The sequence below is a fragment of the Salvelinus alpinus genome, chromosome 3 (assembly GCF_045679555.1).
Source record: "Salvelinus alpinus chromosome 3, SLU_Salpinus.1, whole genome shotgun sequence".
Classification (NCBI taxonomy): Eukaryota; Metazoa; Chordata; class Actinopteri; order Salmoniformes; family Salmonidae; genus Salvelinus; species Salvelinus alpinus.
In genome coordinates this window covers 60,975,289-60,995,004 of record NC_092088.1, presented here as the reverse complement: position 1 = coordinate 60,995,004, position 19,716 = coordinate 60,975,289, and the positions used below count along the sequence as shown (strand labels likewise).

The window sequence follows — 19,716 nt, the reverse complement described above, 5'->3', positions numbered from 1 at the left end:
CAGCCTTATTTTAACATAGGGCTTTGACTTGAAGGTGAATCTAAACTTCACTGCCCGCTGGCCTCAAATCAGCCTTAATTTAGACTCCAGTTCTCCTGAAGTCCATGTAGTGCCATACACTGCAACACCCTTATTTGATGCTATAGCGGGCACTCTTTTTAGGACAGCGACTGACTTTCTCAAGAACAAACATGTTAGATATTACTGCACTGCAGTGACTAGATTCCTGGATAGTGTGAACTTTATTTTTTGGAGGAAAGTTTAGAGTTTAAGAAAAAAGGAAATGTGTGTTTACTCGTCTAGTGCTATTCCTAACACCCCCTCTATCTCTGTCCTCTATCCTTTTATGTTCCCAGTTCTTCCCTCACAGTTCGTCAGGCCAGAACATCTTCGACAGCCTGCGCGAGTCATCGTCCAACAGCCGTCTCTCCGAGGTCCACTCCAGGAACAGTCGTAACCTCAAACACAACAGCTCCACACAGACAGACATCTTCTGCCCTGACACAGGTGGTAGTGGGGGAGGTGGTAGTGTCAATGTCCAAGGAGAGAGGAGGAAGAGCAGGGGTGGGGAGGCCGAAGAGGGGATGGGCACGTACGGGGACGTCAGGAAGCCCTTCTCCACGGGGTCTCTCCACGCCACCATCCTCCGGCCGGCCTCTGACCTCGGTCTGGGTCCCCCGGGCCGCTACGGCCCCAGCGCCTTCCAGGAGTGCTGCTCTGGGTCCCCCTACGCCAAGCCCCCTCCACCCCCCATGACCTATGACCCCTCTAACCCCCCCGACTGCATCACCGTGGAGACCACCCTGGAGAAGAAACACAGCGGCGGTACCTGGCCGAAGATGATCGTAGGCGGGATGTCTGTCGCCGTGGATACGACCACAGCGACGACTCCGACCCAGCTGTCCATCTTCAAGTCACCCAAACAGAGGAAGTCCATCTTCGACACGGACGCCTTCAAACCACGGCCTGAGACTGCGCCCCCATCTTCCAAGATAGAGTACCTGTTGCCCTGTCAGCTGGTGGCCCACTCCCCGCAGCCCTCCAAGACGGAGTCTCTCTCCTCTACGGCCACACCCACCCCTCCTCCGCCGCCTACCCGCAGCGATTCGTTCAAATTCAAACACAAACAGCAGAGCAATTCCGCCTCCGACTGCACGCTCACCTCCGACGGGAACGGCGGTAAGGGGGAGGCTGTTTCCATGGTTACCGGGGAGGGCCACAGGGAACGAGAGAGGGAACGAGAAAGGGAGAGGGAACGAGACAGAAATGGGAACCACTACTTCCTGGATGGGAAAGTGCTGACATCGAGGAAGTCATGTGATGAGGACATCGGACGCACCAGGGGGGAGGAGCCTGAGGTGAAGAGGCCCCGCCCTAAATCAGCACCAGCTCTCCGACGCAGGATGACCCCTCAGTCCATCACTCTGCCCTCCTTCCAGGTCTGTTTGATGTTAATGTATAGTGCTTTTCACTAAGGCTGGTCACAATAGTCTGAAGTGGCTTCCTCGCTTCTCCTCTCCATATACATTAAAGAACTGAACAGGTGAAGTCATCCTCTAATATGTTGTGTTCACCTACCTAGCCTATGATCAAGGAGAGGAGACAAGAAGTGCATGCCACTTAAGACTACTGAGATGCACCTTATGTCTCATAACACTTAATATAAAAAGAGAAACACCAGCACTGTGGCCTCGCACCCAGCCAGTACTCCAGGGTGAAACACGGCAGCCTTTTTGTGGCAGTATTTACAGCCCTTTCTGTGTGTGCCTCGCTACCAGGCTGCCTCAATGGTGATTGATGCCTCTGTACAGAGCTCCAGGCAATATGCAGCCCAGGGCTCAAAGTGCTGAGTCCGGGGGCTGTGGTCTCATCCCAGCACTCTTACACAGCTCCTTCAGTTTACTTCTCATCGTTCTCTTCTCTTTTTTTTGGTCATTGGACTGTGACTGTGGTCCCACTCTGAATTGGGTCCTTCTCCTTATTCTCCTACTCTTTCTGTTCCTCATCATTAAACCCATTGATTTCTGTATCTGTCAACCATCAGAGCTACTCCAATGACGATCACTCCCCAGAGCCCAAAGAGATGCTTCGCTCCTCTCCCAACCGCTCTCACAGACACAGTGTGGGCTTCGTCTCCACCGTCTACAACAGTACCCTGCCTGCAAGTGAGTCACTCTCACACACACACACACTTTCCTCCTTTTTAATAAAATAAATCAATAATTTAGCCCCTTTTTCTCTTCGATTTCGATTTGTCTCATTGCTGCAACTCCCTAATGGGCTCAGGGGGCGAAGGTCGAGTCATGTGTCCTCAGAAACATGACCCGCCCAACCGCGCTTCTTAACACCTGCGCGCTTAATCCAGCCGCACCAGTGTGTCGGAGGAAACACCATTCACCTGATGACCAAGGTCAGCCTGCATCCGCCCGGCCTGCCACAAGGATTAGCTGAAAGCGAGATGAGCCAAGTAGTCCCCTGGCCAAACCCTCCCCTAACCCGGATAATGCTGAGACAATTGTGCTCCGCCGTATGGGACTCTCGATCACGGCCGGTTGTGACACTGCCCGGGATCGAACTCGGGTCTGTAGTGTGACGCCTCTAACACTGCGATGCAGTGCCTTAGACCGCTGCACTACTCAGGATGACCCATAACACATTTCTATCTGGAGCCTCTCTAGCCAGTGTGTGTTGCTCCTATTTAACCGGTGTGGTGGTTGTTGTTCTCTAATCAGTGTGTGTGTGTTCTATCAGACTCGGCCCATCGTGGCCTGGCCCCGTGTCCAGCGGTGACCGCAGTGATGAGGAACCCAGTCTACACAGTCCGCAGCCACAGAGTCCACACCAACAACTGTCCCTCTGTCTCCTCCCAGATCTGCCAACACCAGCACAACAACCAACAGCCCAGGTAATTACCCCAGACAGAATAACTACCCCGAAAATCAAGTGGAGCCCAGTCATTCCTCAAGGGGGCAAATTATCGTTTAGTCTAAATTATTGGCTTGAAAATATGACATTGCTTTTAAGTAGGCAAATATTTAGTAGGAAACAACTTGGTCATCATTATGATGAAGGCAATTTTTCTTTATGGCAATGTTGCCTTTAGTAAGGTAAGTTAGTTAAAAATACCTTGCAATGCTAATGTTAGCTAGCTGAAATCCGGTGCTCTCCCCTCAATCTTAGCTAGCTAGCTAATGTTATACTACATCTAAAGTCAATCTGATGACATTACAATGATGACCAAAGGTTCTCCTACTAATTAGTTGCCTCCTTTGGAGATGTCGTGCTGTTTGAGAATGTATTGATTAACACGTTCAGTCGTGCACCATTCGCTAAGATGACTTTCATAAAAAGACGTTAGTGACGCTATGTTCAACCCATGAATTATGTAGGAAGAGTGTGTGTGTGTCAGTCCGCAGCACCAGGGGCGTCTGAGCCTGGACCTGAGCCAAAAACGTCCAGCAGCAGACTACTCCGAGTCCTCGTCACGCAGCAGCCGCACCTCCCATGGTACCAACTCACTACCCTCCAGTGCTCGCCTGGGCCTTGGTCAGTCACCCATGCACGCACGCCACATACACGCGCTCGTGTTATACATGCGTGCGCACACACACACACACACAAAATACTTATATTATACACACACACACACACTGATGGACTTTTCCTCTATTGCATCAGATTCTTCCAGTAATGTCCAGTACCGGAACGAGAGGATAAAGATCCCCTCCACTCCCCGCTACCCTCGATCTATGCTGGGCTCTGACAGAGGTACATGCATGGATGGATGGATGCATAATTGAACAAACAAATTAGTTAACAAAAATATTGATGGGTGGGTGGATAGACAAATTAATGAATTAACAAATGAGTGGATGGATGAATGAACACATATTAAGATGCCTATTCCCTGAATACTGTACCTCTCGACCAATATTACCTGACTCTGGTCCCAAGGGGACTTTAGAATGCTCATTTTCCACTCAACTAAATAACATTATTCCAAATCAAACAGCTGACTACACTTGTGTTTTCTCTGAGATGTGACAGCCCTGTTAGCAGGTCATTTAAAGGTGCTGTTCTGTAAGCTACTGCTGAACAAGCTGGAATCCCCACAGTCATAACACTAAACACAGGGAAACACTTTAACCATATAGATTTTGTGTCCTGGGCCATTAAAGCTGGGGGTTAACATGCTTGTGTCAGGATATTTACAACCTGGTTACCTGTCTGAGAAATGACACTGCAACTATGGACCAATTCTTTCCCTTTCTCACTCTCGCTTTCGCTCTACTGCCATGTTTTAACTGTTGTGAGTATTTTAATTGTTTTTACTATGGTTGTAAGAATGACAAACACATTTTCCCTTGGGAATTAATGAAGTACGATCTCATCTTAATATCTCATTTAAAGTCTCTTACCCTCTCTCCCTGCCCCCCCTTTCCAGGCTCCCTGTCACATTCAGAGTGCAGCAGCCCCAGCCTCATCACTCCCCCCCAATCACCTCTGAACCTGGAGACTTCCTCCTTCGCCAGCAGCCAATCACAGAGCTCCATATCCACCCTGCCCAGAATCTCCGTCAGCCCTGTGCCAATTGGAGAGCGGAAAGAGAGGAAAGACCGGTAGGATGGGAAAGACGACAAACGTGAGATAGGGCTGGACGGTCTAAAACATGATGTGGATTGGAGTGTCCCCAGCAGTTTTTATTTTATTTGCTCTTTTCCACTACTAGCAATCCTGATTCAATTGGTCAAATAATCACCAAGCCCTTTGTTAGCTGGCTGTATCACAACTGGCTGTGATTAGGAGTCCCATAGAGCGACGCAGAATTGGCCCAGCGTCGTCTGGGTTTGGCTGGGGTAGGCCGTCATTGTAAATAAGAATTTGTTCTTAGCTGACTTGCCTAGTTGAATAAAGGTTCAATTAAAGCCAACTCAGGTGGACTAGAATAGATTGAATAACACTGGTCTAAAGGAGTACAGGTAGGAAGTGTATGATGCGGTGATTATATATCAGCTATAATGCTCTTGGTATATGCAGTATAAAGGTCAGTTGAGTGTTGCTGTCATTTCTCCTTGTAGCCTGGTCCCAGATCTGTTTGTGCTTTAGCCAACTCCTCTGACCATGCCAGTGGAATGATTACATTTTATTTGTCACATGTGCCGAATACAGCTGGTGTAGACTTTACCATCAAATGCATGCTTACGAGCCTTTCCCAACTATGCAGAGTTTAAAAAATAAAATAGTAATGCGAGGAATAAAATAAAATACACAATAATGGAGCTATATACAGGGAGTACCTGTACCAGATCAATGTGGAGCTATATACAGGGAGCACCAGTACCAGATCAATGTGGAGCTATATACAGGGAGTACTAGTACCAGATCAATGTGGAGCTATATACAGGGAGTACCAGTACCAGATCAATGTGGAGCTATATACAGGGAGCACCAGTACCAGATCAATGTGGAGCTATATACAGGGAGCACCAGTACCAGAGCAATGTGGAGCTATATACAGGGAGTACCAGATCAGTGTGGATCTATATACAGGGAGCACCAGTACCAGATCAATGTGGAGCTATATACAGGGAGTACCAGATCAAGGTGGATCTATATACAGGGAGTACCAGATCAATGTGGATCTATATACAGGGAGCACCAGTACCAGATCAATGTGGAGCTATATACAGGGAGTACCAGATCAATGTGGAGCTATATACAGGGAGTACCAGTACCAGATCAATGTGGAGCTATATACAGGGAGCACCAGTACCAGATCAATGTGGAGCTATATACAGGGAGTACCAGATCAATGTGGAGCTATATACAGGGAGTACCAGTACCAGATCAATGTGGAGCTATATACAGGGAGCACCAGTACCAGATCAATGTGGAGCTATATACAGGGAGCACCAGTACCAGATCAATGTGGAGCTATATACAGGGAGCACCAGTACCAGAGCAATGTGGAGCTATATACAGGGAGTACCAGTACCAGATCAATGTGGAGCTATATACAGGGAGTACCAGATCAGTGTGGAGCTATATACAGGGAGTACCAGATCATTGTGGAGCTATATACAGGGAGTACCAGTACCAGATCAATGTGGAGCTATATACAGGGAGTACCAGTACCAGATCAATGTGGAGCTATATACAGGGAGTACCAGGTCAATGTGCAGAGGTACCAGATATTTGAAGTAGATATGTACATGAAGGCAGGATAAAGTGACTAGTCATCAGGATAGATTATAAAAATAGTAAAATATAGAACACAGTAGTAGCAGCAGCACATGATGAGTGTAAAAGTGTGTGTAATGTGTACGTGTGCATGTTTGTGTGTTAGAAGGGTTCGCTAAACACATGCAGAAGGAACCAGGCTATTTTCCTTTTGTAATATTTAGTTTCTTCTTCTCAAACCAGACCTGTTTGGCCTCTGCATTTCTCTATTTTCTTTTACTGTCTGTCCTTCCTGTCCACTTCCTGTTTGTTTTTCTCTCGTCCATCTCCTCTCTTGTTTCTTCTCTGCCATGTGTGTAAATGTCTCCAGGTCTCTGCACCGTAACAGGTCTTTTCTGAGGATCCCTCTGGCTGCTAGGCCGAGGTTCTCCTCTCTCAGGAGCCTCAGGTTTGTTGACTGACTGACTGATGGTCTTACTGTTAACATGCTTTGGTGTTGGATAGAAATACTGAAATTAAGATGTAGACACAGGCCCACTTCAGAAACAACTCTTTGCCCCCCCGTCTTGTGATTAGGAGCCAGGAGTTGTTTCCAGGCAGAGCCCATAGACTTGGAATGTGTAAAGCATGTGTTGTGTGGTATTTCTCACCCCTGAACAGCAGCTAGGCCTACATCCCACTTCTCAGTTGAACAGGTCAGTGCATGCCAGGTTTACATTAGCCTGCGTTTCACGGAAAAGATCCAGAAAACATCTCAACTATTCCTCTTGAACCGGATTTGATTGAGACGCAGCACACGTCTATCTATTGTCACTGACAGTTTAGTGTTTGTATGGTTGGACTTCTATAAATGATGTGGCCACTTGTTTCATGTGTGAAGTCCTCACTGAGGCTGCATGCTACTGAATGTCCGTGCCCTTTTGCAGATGGGATGGCATTCTGAGTGTGTTTGGGCCCAATGCTAGTCACCAGGCTGAATGTGAAGATAACTGTCTACCTCACAACCTCTGGATCTTTTGCTTGTCTTCTCCTTGTAGCACACACACTCTGTTATTTCTATCTGTTGGTTTTTCCTGTGATATGTAATATGTCTCTGTCTTGTGAAAATCAATGTGTGAGTTTCATAGCACCCTAATCCCGATGTAGTGCACTACTTTTGACAATACCCTCATAGGGGAGATGAGATGCAGCCCTGAAGTTTCTCATCCCTCCCTCCCATCAGGCCGTACCTGGAGGAACCTCGTAATGTGATCGTTCACAAAGGGGCGGAGCCTCTTGGCATCTCTATCGTCAGCGGCGAGAACGGCGGTATCTTCGTCTCCAAGGTAACCGGAGGCAGCATCGCCCATCAGGCCGGGCTGGAGTACGGCGACCAGCTCCTCGAGGTAACTTCCCTTTTCCTGTTTCATTGCTCCTTCCTGCCAGGGTTAAGGGTCATATCCGTTTCAGCTCAGGAGGAAATTATAAATGTGACGATGTAGACTGCAGCCAGTGCAGTCGCATGCACATCTAGACTACACATGCTCCAGTTCCCCCCTCATGGAATCAAACATTACATTTAGGATTTTTGTCATTTAGCAGTTGTTCTTATCCAGAGTGACCTACAGTCAGCCATTCATGCCTGAGAATGACAATTGAGAAGCGCTATTTATTTTCAGCAAGTTTTTTCAATAACATCTTGCCTTTCTCTCCTCCTTTTCATCTCCCCTCCTTCTCCAGTATAATGGTATTAACTTGCGTAATGCCACAGAGCAGCAAGCCAGGCTGATAATTGGTCAGCAGTGTGACACCATCACCATCATGGCTCAGTACAACCCCCACATGTACCAGCTTGGACACCACTCACGCTCCAGGTCATACACACATACACACACACACACACACACACACAGCTGGAAAACCATTCACAATCCACATAAAATAAAAGGTTAGTTTTTTAAATGAAAGGTAATCAAAGACAAAATGTTACTCATTCATTGTTCAAAAGTGGTGTAAAGTTGACCTCCGACCATGCCATTTATGTAAATCCCAAAGTAATCATTTGGAGAAATATACAGGCATCATTTGGCACCTCTATCCCATTTTAAATAGATGGCACCTATCTCTCCCATTCATTTGACTGAGGTATTAAGGTTTCTGTTTCTCTCTCTTTGCATGTGTAGTTCTCGTCTGGAGCCGATGAGCAGCCAGTCAACTCCCCATGGCAGTGGAGCCACCACCCCTGACAACCACTCTACTATAGACACTCTGAGTGAACAAGACGAAGGAACACTCACCCCCTCCTCCAAACAGACCACCCCTACAACTAGTCCTCATAGTTTCATCAGGTAACAAATACACCTCTGACTGCTCCAGCCTCTCTAACCTAATGTGTGTTTGTATTGCAGGGGTTGGATACAGCAGAAGACACATTGCCGTTTCGTAAGGATTAGTAAAGTATTCTTCTTCCCTCCCCCTCCAGGATGTTGTCAGAGGGTAGTCGTAAGGTGTGTGAACCACGGGTGGTGACGGTGCGCAGAGCCCAGGGGGCGGAACTGGGGCTGGGGCTGTGTGGAGGGAACCTCCGCGGGGTCTATGTAGAGAGTCTGGAAGAGGACAGCCCTGCTAGGGGAACAGAGGGGCTGCAGCCTGGGGACCTCATACTGGAGGTAGGTTATATATAAACCAGCATGTGCGCAGATTTGATTTGAGACACTAGGGATGGTGTTTTGAAAAAATGTCGCTATTCGAATATTTTTTATTTTTGTTGGATATCCGGATATTCAAAATTTGTATCTTTTTTTTTAACGTATGTTTTTAACCTGAGCACTGCTGCGCGAGGGAGAGGCTGGCTCTATTGTTTCCGCGGCCTGCGGAGTTTATATGGGGCGGTGTGTGTTGCGAGCAGACAGAGGGAGAGAGCGAGACAAAAAGGACATTTTGCTACAGTCAAGACTAGCTAACTTGTAGCAGTCACAATGTTATTTTATAACAGTGCCTGTCTTGACTGGAGTAGCCTACAGAAGCTAGCTATCTACATACTTTTTAGTATTTTCACTAACCCTAAACCCTTTTCCTAACCGTAACCTCAGTCTCCTAACCTGCTACGAAAAAGTGACTTTGGTATCGAAGTGGCAAGAAAATAGTTTTTCCCCAGCTATAACTAGCAAGGCTAATTAAGGCCATATGCTGCACCATCTCCCCAACCCCATTCAAATAAAACAGCCTACCTGTTTCTCGTTATAGCCTACTCCTCATTACCCTAACTTTTAATTCCGTTATTTTATTCCATCTTGCATTGCATTAGTGAACGGTCACTCCACTTGCTACGCATTGAGCCGCTTTGATTGGCCAACATTAACAACAAGCTACTCACGTGAAGGTTACCGGTCTTTATTTATGGGGCGCACGGTGCACGTCATAAAAACAACATTGAAAAGTTTATTTAATTAAATGAAAGATTTGAAATGTCATGGTATATCCTTGTATGTAACAATGTCACATGGATATTTTCATTTAATTTAGATAAAGCCTTTTCAGTGTTAAAATCAGTTTAAATTAGGCTAAAGATTTTTTTTATTCCCATTCAGATATTTCGAATAGTCGTGCACATCCTTAACACATACACACAGATTGTATAATAACCTTTTTCTAAGTGAACAATTTGCACCCTGCAGTATCTCTTCCATAGCTCATTACCACTCCTCCTGCCTGTCTTTGTTCCTTCATCGATTGCCCCTCTCTTTCTCTATCATGACATACTGTGGTCGATCTAACTCATACTATCCCATTCCTGGCATGCTCCCTCCCTGTCCCAATAAGCTCTGTTCTCCAAACAGACCTAGAGCTTTTTCATCAGGACAGAACACGCAGTAGAGCTTTCACCTTTCATCCCCCTGGCAATTCTCCTCATCTTCTGTCATCATCCTCCCCCAGAATTAATCAATAGACGGACACTTCATACAGCCAAGGGGTTTCCCTCCTCCTCCTTTCCTCTTCTCTCTCTCTCTCTCGTGCACGCTCACACTCTCGATCTCCTTCTTTTCGTTCTAATTTGTTACGGTTGAAATTTGAACGTTTGTTTTCATTTGTTTGTGTAATGTAAGTACCCCAGTGAAGGCGATTTGTAAATTCAAATTCTCTCTCTCTCTCTTAGTATGGGTCAGTAAACATGAAGAACAAGACAGTGGAGGAGGTGTATGTAGAGATGCTGAAGCCAGCGGAGACGGTCACTCTCAAAGTCCAACAACGACAGGACGACTTCAACATTGTCAAAGACACACCGGGTGACGGCTTCTATATCAGGTACACACACATATCCTGTCCCCAAAGTGCCTGTTTTTCTGATTCCCGCTATGCGATCTACTGTACCTCCATGCACCTCCACTTCTATGCCTTCAGAAAGTATTCTGTCCAAATGCACTTTCTCTTCATCTAAAGCAATTAAGTCCCGCATCCAGGAGGACCATCCACCATCTCTCTCCCTAGATATACTATCTATCATACAGCAGGGTTGGTTTACCTGCGGACAGACCGAGGAGACTCTCTCTTCATTGGGCCCAGGATAAATGCCCTTGTAGAGAGTGTGTGCGCAAGCGCTGTCACTTTGCATCTATGTAGGCTCAAGGCAGACTGTAAATAAAGGCTGTGAATGAAGAGTAGGGGGAAGTCTGTTGGTAAGTGCAGCTGTTTGTTGTTAGAAGTCTGTAGAAAGCTGAGAGGTTGTGTCCCAAATGGCACCCTATTCCCTATACAGTACCCATTAAAAAATATATATATAAACCAGGCCTCATTGGGCTCTGGTCAAAGGTAGTGCACTATATAAGGAATAGGGTGCCATTTGGGACTCAATCGGAGTCTCTGCATGGCAGCCTCAGTCACTAGTCATACAGGCTGGGTCGTGATGTCAGCGACACTAAATATGCACACAGCCCCACAGATACACTTCGAAAGAGTTACGGGGCTCCAACCATACTGGGTGCAGGTTTGCACACACTGAACACGCATGCGCACACACACACTTAACCCTCTCTTCCTTCCTCTCCCTCCCTCCCTCACTCTTTCTTCTTATCCCCTCCCGCCATCTCTCCAGAGCACTTTATGAGCGGATAGTGGAGGCAGAGCTGGACCTGAGTTTTAAGAAGGATGACATCCTGTATGTGGATGATACTCTACCAAAGGGCTGCTTTGGCACCTGGATTGCCTGGCAGCTGGATGAGAATGCACAGCAGATCCAGAGAGGACAGATACCTAGCAAATACATGTGAGACACACTCACACATGCAGACGCATACACACACACACACGTGTCATGGCTCTTGTGTAATTGTATTGTGTCTCTGTGTGCCTGTGTCTGTGCAGGATGGACCAGGAGTTCTACCGTAGACACAGTATGACAGAGCTGAAAGACGACAAGGACAGTAAGAGCCTCTCTGCCGCCGCCAGGCGATCCTTCTTCAGGAGGAAGCACAAACACAAACGCAGCAGCTCCAAAGATGGCAAGGAGCTGGTGGCTCTGGATGCCATTAGCACAGACTCCATACCATTCCTAGAGGGTGAGGGGACACACACCTTTACATGGATAGAGAATCGGGCTGGAGTGTAACTACCTAGAGGCTAGGTGCAACTGATTTTGGTATTGGGCATTTGTGTGTGTGTGACCATGTATATGTGTGTCTCACTCCCTCTCAGACTGTGTGAGCCTGGCGTACCAGCGGGTCCAGAAGGTAGAGTGTGCGTCTCCCAGGCCGGTTCTGATCCTCGGTCCTCTCTCAGACCCCGTCAAGGACATGCTGGTCAAAGAGTCCCCCGGGAAGTTCTGCAGATGTGTCCTGGGTGAGCAAAGTACAACATAGTACCACAATATGATACTAATAATACATTACAACGGCGTACATAAGTATCTACAAAATAGGGCTACCCCAACTTGCCGACTGAGCGCAATTCACTCACGGCAGATTTTTTTAAGTCCTAGAGAATGTGTTCCAAATGGCACCCTATTCCCTATATAGTGCACTACTTTTGACCGTGCGCTGGGGATAGGCTGCCATTTCTGACAGACATTGTCTTGCTTGCACTCCAAAAGCCACCTTTGTCTTAAAATAATTAGAAAATAAGACATACATTTTTGTCATTTAGCAGATGCTCTTATCCAGAGCGACTTAGTGTATTCATCTTAAGAAAGCTGGGTGGGAAAACCACATTTCTTAGTCATAGTAAGTACATTTTTCCTCAAAGGAGCTATCAGCAAAGTCAATTCAAGTGCGAGTGTTAGTTTACGGAAAGCTTTTTTGTATCATGGTCTTGAAGTGGATGGGCGCTTCGACTGGGCCAATTGTGCACCGCCCTATGATACTCCCGGTCACGGCCGGTTGTGACACAGCCTGGGATCTAACCCGGGTCTGTATTGATGCCTCAAGCTTTGCATTGCAGTGCCTTAGACCACTACACCATTAGGGAGGCTCTCTGTATTTCATTTTCAATAAATGTGCAAACAATTCTATAAATATGTTTTCACTTTGTCATTATGGGGTTGTGTGTGTGTGTGTGTGTGTAGACATTTTTGCAATGGAAATTATAATTTCTTATTGGAGAAGTTGAGGTAGTCCCTCCCTGTTTGTCTGTTTTCTACTGTTTGGTGCCTAATGAATATGACCCTGGTGTTACTGGTTTTCTGTGATTCTGACGTGTGTCTGTGGTTTCCTTAGAGGTGATGAAGGCGTCCCAGCAGGCTATAGAGCGCGGCGTCAAAGACTGCCTCTTCATCGACTACAAACGCAGGAGCGGCCATTTTGACGTGACCACCGTGGCCTCCATCAAGGAGATAACAGAGAAGGTACAGCGTCAGGGCTGGTCTAGGATAAGTTTTACCTTTTCAGATAATAGTGAATAAGATATGAACTGGGGGACCTGATCCTAGATAAACATTCCTTCTTCATTACATCCTCTTCTCTTTTGTCAGATACAAGTGTTCCCCTTTGATAATTCAGAATTTGTGAAAGGTGGGTCAATTTATAAATGTAGAATTTTAAAGATGTGGTCAATTAATAGCAGATTTTATGCCACCTCAAAAGAATTCCTTGGGTTTTTGGATTATCACAATTAACAACGTTCTGTGGTACCGGAAGTGAAGTCTCTTTCATTTGATCCATTCTGAATGTAGTATGATCATGTTGCTTGTTGTACCTTAAACAGAACTGAACTAAGATGTCCTCCTCTCCCAGGACTGTCACTGTCTGCTAGACATTGCGCCCCATGCCATCGAGAGGCTGCACAGCGTTCACATTTACCCAATCGTCATCTTCATCCGCTACAAAAACTCCAAGCAGATAAAGTAAGTAGCCAGCCAAACCCATCATTTTCAAAGACCTTTAGTGTTAAAACATTCTAGTTCTTTTAAATGCTATCTTTAGTGTGTTTTCTCCATTTCTACTTGGTGGTTGAGTTCACAGAAAGCTTTTGTGCGTGGGATGTTCCCATGGGTCAGTAACTCATTGGAGAAATGAATGGGATGTAAGGGTGTTTAGCACTATTTAAAACTACAGTATAATAGCGTTATAATCCCCAGGCTCCATTTCTTCTCGACTACCCCCCCCCACACACACACACACAAATCTCCTGGCTGTATCTCAATGTTCTTTGATAACTTACTCTCCTTCTTGACCGGTCAGTAATGAAGAGATTGGATAGATTTCCTCTGTACCATGGTACCATTAATCACTCAGCACTAATAGGCGGGTTCCAGGTAGTGAGTTGAGTTGTAGTGCCATGTTTTGGGGATTTAGAGAGATCGGTCTATTATTTAGAAAATATATAAAAATATTGAATATATTGTATAGATCAATAAGTTCAAAGGCTATAAAAATAGGGGTACTTTTTTAATTATTATTATTTGCACATATACTGTATAGTATGTGGCCCTAAGTTTTATCATTACAAAGATACAGTTGAAGTTAGCCAGATACATTTAAACTCAGTTTTTCCACAATTCCTGACATTTGATCCAAGTAAAAATTCCCTGTCTTAGGTCAGTTAGATCACCACTTTATTTTAAGAATGTGAAATGCCAGAATAATAGTAGAGTGATTTATTTCAGCTTTTATTTCTTTCATCACATTCCCAGTTGGTCAGAAGTTTACATACTCAATTAGTATTTGGTAGCATTGCTTTTAAAATGTTTAACTTTGGTCAAACATTACAGGTAGCCTTCCACAAGCTTCCCACAATAAGTTGGGTGAATTTTGGCCCATTCCTCCTGACAGAGCTGGTGTAGCTGAGTCAGGTTTGTAGCCCTCCTTGCTCGCACACGCTTTTTTAGTTCTGCCCACACATTTTCTATAGGATGAGGTCAGGGCTTTGTGATGGCCACTCCAATACCTTGACTTTGTTGTCCTTAAGCCATTTTTCCACAACTTTGGAAGTATGCTTGGGGTTATTGTCCATTTGGAAGACCTATTTGCGACCAAGCTTTAACTTCCTGGCTGATGTCTTGAGATGTGGATATATTGAAGCAACATCATTTCCCTCCCTCGTGATGCCATCTATTTTGTGAAGTGCACCAGTCTCTCCTGCAGCAAAGCACCCCCACAACATGATGCTGCCACCCCCGTGCTTCACGGTTGGGATGGTGTTCTTCGGCGTGCAAGCCTCTCCCTTTTTCCTCCAAACATGACCATGGTCATTATGGCCAAACAGTTCTATTTTTGTTTCATCAGACCAGAGGATATTTCTCCAAAAAGTACAATCTTGGTCCCATGTGCAGTTGCAAACCGTAGTCTGGCTTTTTTATGGCGGTTTTGGAGCAGTGGCTTCTTCCTTGCTGAGCGGCCTTTCAGGTTGTCGATATAGGACTCGTTTTACTGTGGATATAGATAGTTTTGTACCTGTTTCCTCCAGCATCTTCACAAGGTCCTTTTTCTGTTCTGGGATTGATTTGCACTTTTCGCACCAAAGTACGTTCATCTCTAGGAGACAGAACACGTCTCCTTCCTGAGCGGTATGACGGCTGCGTGGTCCCATGGTGTTTATACTTGCGTACTATTGTTTGTACAGATGAACGTGGTACCTTCAGGCATTTGGAAATTGCGCCCAAGGATGAACCAGACTTGTGGAGGTCTACTAATATTTTTCCTGAGATCTTAGCTGATTTCTTTTGACTTTCCCATGATGTCAAGCAAAGAGGCACTGAATTTGAAGGTAGGCCTTGAAATACATCCACAGGTGCACCTCCAATTGACTGAAATGATGTCAATTAGCCTATCAGAAGCATCTAAAACCATGAAAACATTTTCTGGAATTTTCCATGCTGTTTAAAGGCACAGTCAACTTAGTGTATGTAAACTTCTGACCCACTGGAATTGTGATACTGTGAAATAATCTGTCTGTAAACAATTGTTGGGAAAATTACTTGTGTCATGCACAAAGTAGATGTCCTATCCGACTTGCCAAAACTATAGTTTGTTAACAAGAAATTTGTGGAGTGGTTGAAAAACGAGTTTTAATGACTCCAACCTAAGTGTATGTAAACTTCCGACTTCAACTGTATACAAGGACCTTGAGCATTCTCCAGTGGCTAACTATTATCAGGGGAGGGGTCTATATTAAAGAACATTATTAGCTAATCACACCCTATTAGTATGTCAAACATTTGAAGATTCCATTGATCATTTATCTAAATAAAAAGTGGCATTGGTTTTGCTCAATTTAAATGAATGGCAATGACATTGTGAGCTAAATTAATAATCATAACACTTTAGTAAATCATTTTTAAAGGGTTAGTTACCCAAAATATCATACCAAAAAAAACACTGCAATTCAAGAGTGACCCAGAGGCTGTGTTTTAATACTCTAAACATGCTTCCTTTCCTCTTGTACTCTGCCAACTTCTGGGAGAAGAGGTTTGTCTTTGTGTTAGTAGCGAGCCTGTGTCCTAATACTTTGTTCTGGTTTCCTCTCCTCAGGGAACAGAAGGATACAGTGTATCTGCGGGACAAGGTCTCTCAAAAACATTCCAAGGAGCAGTTTGAGGTTGCACAGAAGATAGAGCAGGAGTATAGCAAATTCTTTACAGGTTGGCATATTGCACTGTACTGTGTTGTCTGTCTGCGTGTTTGCCTTTGGCTATGCCCGTGTATGTGGGTAGATGAGTGTCTGCATATGTGGCTGTGTGGCATCTTCCCCGATGAAGACAGCTTAAGTGTGTGGCTTTTCTTTTTATGTGTGGCATCTTCCTACCTTGTTAACCATTTGTCTGCTGTATTTTTACAGGTATTGTCCAGGGCGGCACTCTTCCCTACATTTGCACTCAGATCATGACAATAGTTGATCAGGAACAGAGTAAGGTCCTGTGGACTCCCCTTGGCTGCTCCTAGAGGGTGGAGGTCACCACGGCACCCTGCGTCACTGCACCTCATCTCCACTCACAACAAACACTAAAAAACCTTCCACACTATACCAATAGGTACACTACAGTGAGCTATTACACATGTAAACTAGTGCTATTTTTGTTATATAGTTTTATTATGATGTTGATTCGTACCTTAACCGGAGCCTCTTATTATTCTGTGTATTCTGGAGCAGGTTGGTAGCACTGACAGTTGATGTTAAAGTTAATTCGGTCTTCCTTAAGGGTTTTATGGTTGTGTTTTTGTAATGTTGCGTTGTATGCATCTGTTTACAGTAAAAAAAAGAGTCTTGAGTATTGGTGTTAAATGTTCTGCTTGAATGTGCATTACACCCCCCCCCCCCCCCCCAGATGAAGTAAAGAACCCTGACCCAGAATCGGCCCCAAACAAACCTGTGTACCAAATGACATCAACCTGTTTTACACACCACGTTCAATGACTGACAACTAATAATGTGGAATAATAATGTATGTGTGTGTGTGTGTGTGTGTGAGAGTTTGTGTGTATGAGTGATAGTTATATTATTGATAAACTAATGACTTTGTTGGTTGGATTGAATCATGGATTTTGATGTTTTGAAGTTGACGCCATAGAAACGAAACCTGTAGAACAGATATAACGCTCTCCAAGCGACATTTGTCTTATCGGTAAAAATATATATAATCCGAAAATCGATTTTGGATCGGTCAAATCAATCAATTCTTGCTTCAGACCAAACTTTTATGTGCACCATGTGTGCAACAATGTATCAATCAATTTTATTGTGTTTCTATAACAAAGAAAAAGCCATGAAAATCAGACATGGCAGTAGCGAATGGTGTCTGTTCTACTCGTTATGTTTCTATGGTCACTGTATGTGAGTGGACAGTTTACAGGCCTATCGGAAGTGCCTTCTGTCAGAGACTTGGTCCAAAAACAGACCCCCAGCCCTTACCTATTCAGATCTAATGGAACAGGATAAGTAGAAGCAATATGGAGGTAGAACCTCCCCACTGCCCATTGGAAGGCTAGGTGGCGCCATCACCATGTTGCTTACACCTATCTGGTACCTTCAGATCTGTAAACACCATAGTGTTAACACTAAATCTGCAAACACCGTAGTGTTAACACTATAGATCCACTTACAATGTTAAGTGTTAACACTAAAGATCTGCAAATAAACACTATAGATCTGCAAGGCTCGGGCTTGTTTTGGGGCGAGGCAGTACAGAGCATATGACAATGGTGAGGTTGTGAGGGCGACCACCTCAGAATGCACTCCAGGGCTAGACAGACCACTGTGTCTCTATCACATGCTATCTCTTGGTCACATATTTAAAGAAGCTATAGAATATAACAAATATGTGTGTAGGAGTGTACATACAAACTCACAGGCACTTGAGTACCTGTATGTACAGTATGCAGATGCATCTGAAATCTTATATTAGATGTATTTTGACTAGGTCTCAGGCCTAGGGAAGTTCAACAGTTAAGTCATGTCTTAGCAGGTATTAGCATGTTTTTTAACGGTTTTATTTTCGTTTTGTGGTTTGTTGTCAGTCACTTTTTAAATGTACTCACAAACCAGAAAGACACCATGGAGCACATGTGCAGGGCAAAATCTTAAAGAGAAAACATTTTTTTTCTTCCTTAAATCCATTGAAATGTTAGGTTATTTTTGTTTGTTTTTTCATTATTTAATTTCTTTATTTTTTTATCCAAGAGGCACAAAAATATTGCTGTTGTCCCTCATTCTTCTGTCATCCTTGAACCCCATTCTCCTGTATCCTAATGTTGTGCCAAAATCCAGTACGTCAGTTGTATCTTTTTATTTCTGTTTTGCACTTGTTATTCTGTGGACCTTAAAACAAATAGCTGTTTCCCAGTAGACTTTATAAATAAATAGGTACTATATTATAATTTTTACTGTAACTAATTCACATTTTAAATGTATCACGTCAGTTCCTTACATTTCATTGATGGCCTTTTTATTCTTTAATCTTGATTAGAAAACAACTGACAGATTGCTCCTCCTTAGTTGCATTCTCGATGAAAAAGGGATTTCTTGCACAGTTTTTCAAATTAAACTCGGACATGAAGTTTGACTATTGGGCTATATGATTAGGCATAGTAAGTAAAATTGTAATGTAACCCATTTTCTGAGTAGATAGAGATGGTTTAAAATTAGAAGAGGGATGCCACGTAACATGGTTGTATTTTTAGGAGGAACTACTAGCTGCCAGGTACTATTCTGATTGCGGTTTTCTTTATTAAAAAGAATGATTTGTATCAAATGTTGAGACATTAACATGAGAATAAAAGTCTTTTTCTGTATCACGACGACATGGCTTCTGTGTCAGACTCTTTAATGGGGACTCACACTTGGCGACAATGGTGAGACTATCAGCAACTTGTCATTTTCAATAGAAGACATGAGACACACAGCGACTTAACGTTTGGCAACTAGAGAGCTAGCAACCAGTGTTCAACATTTCACACGTTTATAAAGATTTCAGAAATGTGACTGCACAACAGCCAATTGGGTGACCCCAGCTCTTGCAAGCAAGCTTTGATATTGGCCAACAACCAAACTGCCGTCATGCATACTGTTTGAAGGATACACCCACCAGGGGAGGTCTCCCTGACTTGATCGCTGATTATCTCGGCAAGTCTGAGTCCCCAGTTATTAGTCTCTTTCACCCTCTCACTGTCCTTGAATGAGTTAGTTAGCAACCTTGTTTCATTCAGTGCTAGGAAATATTAGAATTTAGACCACTTAAAAGTCCAATGCAGCTGTTTTTATCTCAATATAAAATATTTTCTGGGTAACGGTTAAGTACCATACTGTGATTGATTTCAATTAAAAAATAAACCAAAATGGCTTCTTAGCTAAGCGCAATTGCTCAAGCTAGAATTTTTCAGGAGTGGTCTGAGTGGGGAGGGGAAAACTGAAAATTAGCTGTTTTGAAAGTCTTTCTTATTGGTCTATCTAATTTACTGCCTGGTGATGTCACCATGCAGGCCAAAACTCCATCCTACCAAAACAGGCAAATGTAAGGTGGTCTTTTCAAACAGGTCTTGCACTAAAAGGGCATTATCATAATTTTCACTATTTCAGAGTATTATTCCAAACTAATAGTGGAAACATATAAGACACAGGAAAATCATGTTTTCT

General features: G+C 44.3%; 1 protein-coding gene across 7 annotated transcripts in view; it reads left to right on the top strand.

Moving 5' to 3' along the window:
* The window catches only part of dlg5a (discs, large homolog 5a (Drosophila)), a 53,137-nt gene extending 34,253 nt beyond the window's left edge, over positions 1 to 18,884 (top strand). For 2 of the 7 annotated variants that reach the window (XM_071393554.1, XM_071393552.1), the window contains exons 17-35: positions 357 to 1,439; positions 2,045 to 2,165; positions 2,752 to 2,905; positions 3,410 to 3,546; positions 3,679 to 3,768; positions 4,445 to 4,619; positions 6,551 to 6,628; positions 7,403 to 7,565; positions 7,900 to 8,033; positions 8,343 to 8,507; positions 8,642 to 8,828; positions 10,316 to 10,464; positions 11,252 to 11,422; positions 11,521 to 11,714; positions 11,851 to 11,994; positions 12,867 to 12,994; positions 13,383 to 13,492; positions 16,119 to 16,228; positions 16,426 to 18,884. In XM_071393554.1, the coding sequence (XP_071249655.1) occupies positions 357 to 1,439; positions 2,045 to 2,165; positions 2,752 to 2,905; positions 3,410 to 3,546; positions 3,679 to 3,768; positions 4,445 to 4,619; positions 6,551 to 6,628; positions 7,403 to 7,565; positions 7,900 to 8,033; positions 8,343 to 8,507; positions 8,642 to 8,828; positions 10,316 to 10,464; positions 11,252 to 11,422; positions 11,521 to 11,714; positions 11,851 to 11,994; positions 12,867 to 12,994; positions 13,383 to 13,492; positions 16,119 to 16,228; positions 16,426 to 16,529 (3,597 nt within the window). In that variant the 3' untranslated portion in view covers positions 16,530 to 18,884. Of the gene's footprint in view, positions 1 to 356; positions 1,440 to 2,044; positions 2,166 to 2,751; positions 2,906 to 3,409; positions 3,547 to 3,678; positions 3,769 to 4,444; positions 4,620 to 6,550; positions 6,629 to 7,402; positions 7,566 to 7,899; positions 8,034 to 8,342; positions 8,508 to 8,641; positions 8,829 to 10,315; positions 10,465 to 11,251; positions 11,423 to 11,520; positions 11,715 to 11,850; positions 11,995 to 12,866; positions 12,995 to 13,353; positions 13,493 to 16,118; positions 16,229 to 16,425 lie in introns of those variants that run through there. The other 5 variants (XM_071393556.1, XM_071393555.1, XM_071393553.1 and 2 more) reach the window with 5 other exon arrangements.
* The last annotated feature ends 832 nt before the right edge of the window (positions 18,885 to 19,716 follow it).